The sequence below is a fragment of the Montipora capricornis genome, chromosome 8 (genome assembly GCF_036669925.1).
Source record: "Montipora capricornis isolate CH-2021 chromosome 8, ASM3666992v2, whole genome shotgun sequence".
Classification (NCBI taxonomy): Eukaryota; Metazoa; Cnidaria; class Anthozoa; order Scleractinia; family Acroporidae; genus Montipora; species Montipora capricornis.
In genome coordinates, this window is record NC_090890.1 from 27,678,374 (window position 1) to 27,685,873 (window position 7,500).

Sequence of the window (7,500 nt, forward strand, 5' to 3'; positions counted from 1 at the left end):
TTGTATGTGGACTGAATAAAAAAAGATATTAAGTAAGTGAGCAAATTACACGTAACTCTGTTAAATTTATACATGTAGACCGTGTAACAATTGGAACCAAACTCTATGCAGAGGAATTGCAAACTACGTAACAAGTAAAATTCAGTTCCGCATTAAGTGATCTTTCCTCAGCGAGGAGATTTTTGCTACCATAATTGTTTGTGACAATGACACACTTTGAACCATGGTCCACAGATTTCAATGTTTCAATGTTTTCTTTTTTCACTATAAAAATTATTATTATTTTTTGCTCTGGAAACAGAACAAAAAAATGATCTTACTGAAAAATTGGAAAATTGGTGCATGTACATGGACAAGTACAACAGAAGACTATCACACTGGGGACCCAATTCCTGATCCTTTTACCTCATTCAAGCAAAGTGTGGGTGGGATTTTGGCTTAAACACAAAGCTGCATCAATCTCATACGGATCCAAAACAACCGTTGACTGGCTGCAGTTGCTATTATATGCATCATGGTCATGTATTGTTGTGTTGAGCTGAGGGCAGCTGCTTAAACTGGATTTCCACACCATTATCATGATCAGTAAAATTTATTTTTTCCCCATTTTACACTTGCTACGAGACAAACAATACAGTACATTCACTAGATCTAAAGAAACCTACACCTGCAATACTTATTTTTGTTAAAGCCCACATTTTGATCAGGTTTGACCTGTGCATGCAAGTGGCTGCATTATAATTATATATTGCAATAATATTACAGTGTATTAATGCCACACAAGGTAAAACAAGGTCGGTAACAGTGGATTTCACTGCAAGTCTTGAGTTCATCTTACAGCAGGGGCCTTTAATTTAACAGTGTGTGGGCTTTTTGTTGTGAGATTTTTTTTTATCAATTGAAGGCCATCTAATTTTTTACAGAATGGTGTACATGTGTTAAGTGTACAATCATACACATTGTCATTACAAAGCCTTGAGCTAAAAAGCTAAAAGAGTTGTTTGGTTGGTATTTGAAATTGATTGTAAAAGAACACACATCAAGAAACTTGTGTCACCTGTCCATCAATTACAACTGGTGTAGAACTAAAGAACAGGCCAGCAATCTTCCATTGCCCGTTCTTAGTGATTACAACCATCTCAGGGGCAAGACTTGCTTGAAGAATCTTTGCATCATTGTGGAGAAATGTTAACCCCTCCACCAGCTGAATGAGAAATGGAATAAAGAATTACCAATTGAAAATTACCAAAGTTAAAAGAACACGTAATATGTCAGTGGATTCAGTGTTCCAGACAACTGTTTAACACATGAAATCTAAAGAGATCAAGCAGCATCAATACCAGGGGTACATGTATCTGTTACCAGGGGCATGCATTACATGTACATTAAGCTATCTCAACCAGAACTACAGTAGTTTTAGTAGCAGTCTCCAAACAGGGCACTTTTCCAACCATTTTTTATTGAAACATGGCAACTCCCTGCCAGACTCTCTGCTGGCATCACCAACAGTTGGAGTCCACACCCATCCTTAAACAGCCAATGAAAACCACAGTTGCCACTAATCAGATTTTCAACTTTGTTTAACCCTTTGACGTCCAAACCGGCCTAAACCGGCCAGACTTAGTATTTTACTCTGTCTAATGCCAGACGATTTTACTCGTCAATGGGGAACCCCTGGGAGTTAATGGGTTGACATCAGTTCAAAAAACGTAGTCAAGGAAACCACCTTTTCCCCAAAGAAAATGAAAAAGCAGAAAAAACGAAACAACCAAAACCAGTCTAAAATGGTTGATCTTAAAAGAACTCAAGCTAGTTAATTAATTTTATCCTATGCCTACAATTTTTTGGGATTGGTTGGCTGTTCAGCTTTCAACCCCAACGTTACATGTACATGTACGGTATTTGCCTTATTGGGACAACACAAGTGGATTGCAGAGTGAGTTTATGGGTGGCACTAGAAGCCAGAAGCCAGAATCCAGAGTCCAGAATCCGGAAACTGGAAACCAGAAACCAGAATAATCCACAATTCCCGAAAATTACGATAGTCTGCTGGATATCGTTTATCCCGTGGATAGCGTTATCCACCTTTTGAACAATCGAGGCCTGGTTTCTTGTGCATCTTGATTAATATCAAGTATCCTAATTCCGAAAAAAAAAGAATTAAAGTCCACAAGGAGGAAACTGATTTGGAGACCTTTGTACAAATTAAGTACCAAACCTGATACCAGATTCTAACTCTTGGGTAATGGACTCTTAAGTTAGAAAATAATTAAAGGAAGGGAAGATGGTAAAACATAACTTTGTTTATTTAATAAATTTCAAACATTATTACTTTTATGTAAACTTGACCATGTACATGTACAATTAACGAAATTAATTTTGATTATGATCATTTATTTACAGGAATTTCAGATTTATTTAGAAGACTTAATGATAATCAAGATGCACAAGAAACCAGGCCTTGATTGTTCAAAAGGTGGATAACGCTATGCACTGGCTAAATTAACACTATCCAGGGGATTAAACACTAACAAAACAAATTGGGTTATCCAGTGGATATGACATTGTTGTTGTAATTCTCGCAAATTGTGGATAATTCTGGTTTCTGGTTTCTGGTGTCCAGTTTCCAGGTTCCAGATTCCAGCTCCACATTCTTGATTCCAGCTTTCAGTGCTGCCCTGATTTTACCAGAAATTTGAAAAACTAGCGCTGTATTAGCAAAGTATTAAAACTACTCAAACAAACCTGATAAAGTCCATAGACTCTTTCAACGTCATACAGTTCAAATGTCTGTCACAGAAAACACACCATTATTGTAAACAGAAAGTTTACTGGTACTTGTGTGTAAACAACTCAATTTAACCCTTATTAATTCAGTTAAAAATATAATGTACTGTACATGTAGTAGGCATTAGATGTAACTCTTAAAGTCGAGGGTTATCTTTTTTTGTCAGGGTCAAGAATATCCACCCCTGGGCAGCTCCATATGGTATTACATTTGTATGCATAAGTCCTAGTGGAGATCTACATTAATTGTATCTTTAATTAATTGGCAACTGGTCATAACAATGAAGATCTCAAATTTCCAAGAGTGCCCAGGCAAGCAAAATTTGCAGAAATTCCTGGTTGAGGCAGTGTGGCCCGTTGGTTTATAGGGCGCTTGCCTTGAGATCCGGAGATCCCGGGTTCAAGACCCGCTCTGACCACTCGCTGAATTTGTTCCTGGTAGTCCCTGGTTCAACTTCCCAGCTGCACTTGTAAATAGCCAACTGGTTTGCCTCCGTCCAGTTGGGTTTCTTAGCAGTTGTTGTTGTTGTGTTCTGTTGTTTCATTGATTGTTTCATTGGCCCTGAAAAGCCCCTATGGGGAGCGGTCAATTAAGTATGTATTGTATGTAATACAATACAACCGAGCAACAATAAAATTAGTGCTAACATGTCTCTACCAAATTTGTACCATACATGTACATCCATGTGCATGATGTTTTACCAGGGAAAGCCCTGTGACAGGCATCCTCTCTAGGGGAAGTAAAAATACACACTGCACTCACTCCATCCTTCTGATATTAGGAGCCTTTGTGGGTTGCTGGTGACTTACATGTTTGCCCTGTTCCTGCACATACAAGTACCGGTACTAAATAAATACCTTTAGTTCAGTAGGCAAAGGAGATGGCATATTTGCTTGCTTCCCTAAAAGATTAGCAAGACTTGCAAATATTGGTTCTGTAGCAAAGGCTAAGCAGTCCCTACAAAAAAAGAAGACAATATGAAACAGGCACGAATTATTAAGGGGTCATAAGTAACTACTGTACATGTTCTTGATTCAAATATGACATGTAATACACCTGGCCAGCAATTAGGCAGCAAGCCTGATTAGTTGATGCCATCAAGATCTTAACTATCAAAATGCATATCATGTCTGATGCTTTGTTCCCCAATACCATCATCCTTGTTATTATCATTGCAGCCATCGCCACCAGTGCAGTAAAGAGAGACTTATTTTTGCAATCAACATTTCACCATTAGTTATCAGAAAACTAATATCTCAAAGAAAAAAGGTAACAAATTTGTAGTAACGGAATTACCATTAAATTGTACTCTCAGTGAACCCAGTTTGCTCAGCTTATTGTCAGTTTGCTACCAATCACTTTATCCAGGAAATAAACCCATTGACTACTGGGAGTGAGACTAACAGATTTTACTCTGTCTAAGGCCAGACAATTTTACTCGTCAACCGTGGGAGTCCTGTGCCCTCCATTAAGACATTAGGGAGCTTAAGCAATGACGACGGCAACCAGAACTCACAAATTAAATTTGCATAATTATTTTGTGAGCAAAAACAAAAGCTTTCCACGCCCTGCACATGCATTTTTCAATTTTGTCCATTTCTTTGCTGTCGTCTGCAAATTAAACAACAACGTGAAATAACCAAATTTGAGGTTTTACCAAGAACGTCAGCACTTGAGGATAAATTTTAATTTTTTTAACCCTATTAAAGTTAAGTGCCATTCCGACCAGTGTCACTTTTGAGGAACTACACTGTACATGTACCACACCCTTATCACATTAAAAAAGGTGGAAAAAGTCACGAAGTGATTACAATAACATGATTTTATATTGTGAGATGACGTTCTGGTTGCCGTCACTGTTGTCTTTGCTTAAAGCTCCCTATTGACTTCTGGAAGTGAGACTTAACAGATTTTACTCTGTCTAATGCCAGACGATTTTACTCACTACTGGGGGTGTCTTGGGATGCCTGAGACGTGAATAGGTTAAGCCATGCTCACTAATAAAAATTTAATGATGGTACGTAATACTGTTCCTGTGAAAATCTATTGCTATTTATGATCTTCTTGTAAGATTAAAGTAGCCCACACAGGAAGCCTTTCTCTACTACAAAAAAGAGTTTGAAAAATACATTTTCAGTGAAACTGGGAAAAGGCGAAAAAAAAAAAAAAGGACTGGAATAATAGAATTGCAGGGGTATGAGGTGGATGGTTTGAGTAGATTAATAATTAATTGACTGTATCAATAAGGTTTGGAAGAATGTTTCTTTAAAGTGCCTATGAAGTGAAAACTATCTTTTGCTTACATGTATTTTAAAGACCTTTCAAAATGATGAAGAATGGTGTTTTCTATTTTGGAATACCTTCTTTCATTCCAGAGAATGTAAAAAAATTGATGACCTCACAAACATTGCAAATGACTGTTAAGAACCATAAAATTGAGAATATCTCCGAAAATGGGGTAGTTACACTTCGCTAATCTCCTAGTCCATGGACTACCCCAATGGACTATCCCAAAAATACTATTTCAAATAAGTACATGACTCTGTACTGTTCCTCTGTATTTAAGCACCTACATATACATGTATCCAATATTTTCGGAGATATTCTCAATTTTGTGATTCATTACTGTCATTTGCAATGTTTGTCAAGTCATCAATCCTTTAACAAAAACTTGAATATCTCTGGAACGAAAGAAGGTAATCCAAAATAGAAAACACCATTCTTCATCATTTTGAAAGGAATTTTATAAAAATATGCAAAAGATATTTTTCAGTTCATAGGCACTTTTAATTACATCAGTTTAAGGAAAAAACTAGCAGACTCTGAGCTAAGTTGACAACAAGCTTGCTCAGCTGTCCCGCAGCTTATTGAAAGCACAGGAATTGCTTCAGAGCTCTTTGTGTAGGAATGCTTACTGCCTCAAGCTAAGGTTAAAGCCTTACTTGGATTCTTCCAGTGGATGCTGAACAACTAACAGTCGTGGATGTCTTAGCCTTGTTAACTGGACTGGGCCTTTTTTCATGGTCTCAATTATTATTTCTCTGTCACGCTTGTCTACTTTATCCAAAAGTCTCTTTTCAAGAACAACCAATGACACTTCCTATTAATTTATAGCAAAAATAATGCTCTTACATGGTGAATTAACAACAAAAAACTCTGAGGTGGATAGGGATGTTTCTCTTTACAATAGTCAATGACATCAAATTATTAACATATTAGACACCCGTAGATGCAGCTGCACTGTCTTGCAGATAAGCTCCATGCCATCTCAAGGCTTTATGCAATGGCTCCTCCAAAACTTGAAAAAGGACAATCATGTAGAGCTTGTTACCATACAATGTAAATTTAATGCATAGCATCTGCTGATGTTTAGTTATAACAGGCTCTTTTGGGAGCAAGGGGGGGGGGGGGAGGGGGGATGAGGGCTCATTTTGGACATTTGCAGATTTCTTCTGAGATGTAAAAAGATGTGGCTTATATTACAAATGTATCTACAGACTGGTGTTTACAGTACATGTATGTGAAACTTTACATGTATACACTTGAAAAATGGAAGGACATAAAGTAAAAGTTAGATGCCCAAGCCTGGATTTTTTTCCTGGGTTGTTTGCAACTGCTTAAGTTAATTGTTTCAATGATATTTCTAATTATAAGGGGATACTTACAGGGACAGGGATGAACTCAGACTGGCATGAGTTCGTAACGGCCTCCATACATTATTTTATTTCATTTAAATCAGACCAGCCTGATAACAAATGCAAACTGGTCTGACTTTGTCTTGGTTCCTGGACCAAGATGAGAAACTCTCACACTGGTGTGTCAGTTCGTACCATTTTCATGTATAAAAATGAAAATATCAGGTCTATTCAAGTCTGTATGCTTTTGGGTCAGCGATATAGTTATTACACAAATGATATAATTTTTTCCCAAAACCAGGCACCAAACAATTTCATCCCTGTTTCTCACAAACACAAATTTGATGCTTTTGGGTCAGCGATATAGTTATTACACAAATGATATCATTTTTTCTTCCCAAAACCAGGCACCAAACAATTTCATCCCTGTTTCTCCCAAACACATATTTGATGCTGGTACACGTTCATACCAGTCTGAGTTCGTCCCAGTCACATGTACATGTACATGTAAATATACAGTTGTTCCATCTAACTTTCATTTCTAAATCTTAGGTCCATTTACACCAAGCCCTAACCAATGATGTTTTGAAGATGTTTAGTTAAACACAGTTTTTGTTGACTACACATTTACTACAGATCAAAGCATGTATAGAGTGTTATCACACACGTGATCAGTAACCTTGTTTTTCCACCGAAACAAAAGAAAACGTGTGCATGATAATAGAGCTTTATTCCCAGAGAATTAGTTCCAAGGGGATGCACCAACATGGCCGTCACATGAAAACACTCTTTTGAAACTCATCTGAATCTCATCAGAAACCCATAAGGTTTGAAACGTGTAACGCCCGTTCACAGCTTCCGATTATTCAGTGCGAACTGATTGGTTGAATGTTTCAGTGCTAAGTACCATATTTGGAAGCCCCTCGCTCTTGTTGTTCCAAATATGGTACCTAGCAAATTGAATATTCAGAAGCTTGTTTCCCAGAACACAAGGGGCTGTTACACGTTTCAACCTTATGAGTTTCTGATCTCATGTAAAAGCCAGGGTAGTGGACAAAACTCTGACCCCCAGTCCAT

General features: G+C 37.5%; 1 protein-coding gene across 1 annotated transcript in view; it reads right to left on the reverse strand.

Annotated features, from left to right (window-relative positions):
- The window catches only part of LOC138060491 (SCY1-like protein 2), a 30,487-nt gene that overhangs the window by 21,382 nt on the left and 1,605 nt on the right, over positions 1-7,500 (reverse strand). Inside the window, exons 2-6 of the mRNA XM_068906287.1 lie at positions 5,731-5,888; positions 3,646-3,745; positions 2,746-2,790; positions 1,058-1,204; positions 1-11 (exon numbers count right to left, since the gene is read on the reverse strand). The exon at positions 1-11 is cut by the window's left edge and continues 211 nt beyond it. Coding sequence (XP_068762388.1) covers positions 1-11; positions 1,058-1,204; positions 2,746-2,790; positions 3,646-3,745; positions 5,731-5,888 — 461 coding nt within the window. The remainder of the gene's footprint in view (positions 12-1,057; positions 1,205-2,745; positions 2,791-3,645; positions 3,746-5,730; positions 5,889-7,500) is intronic.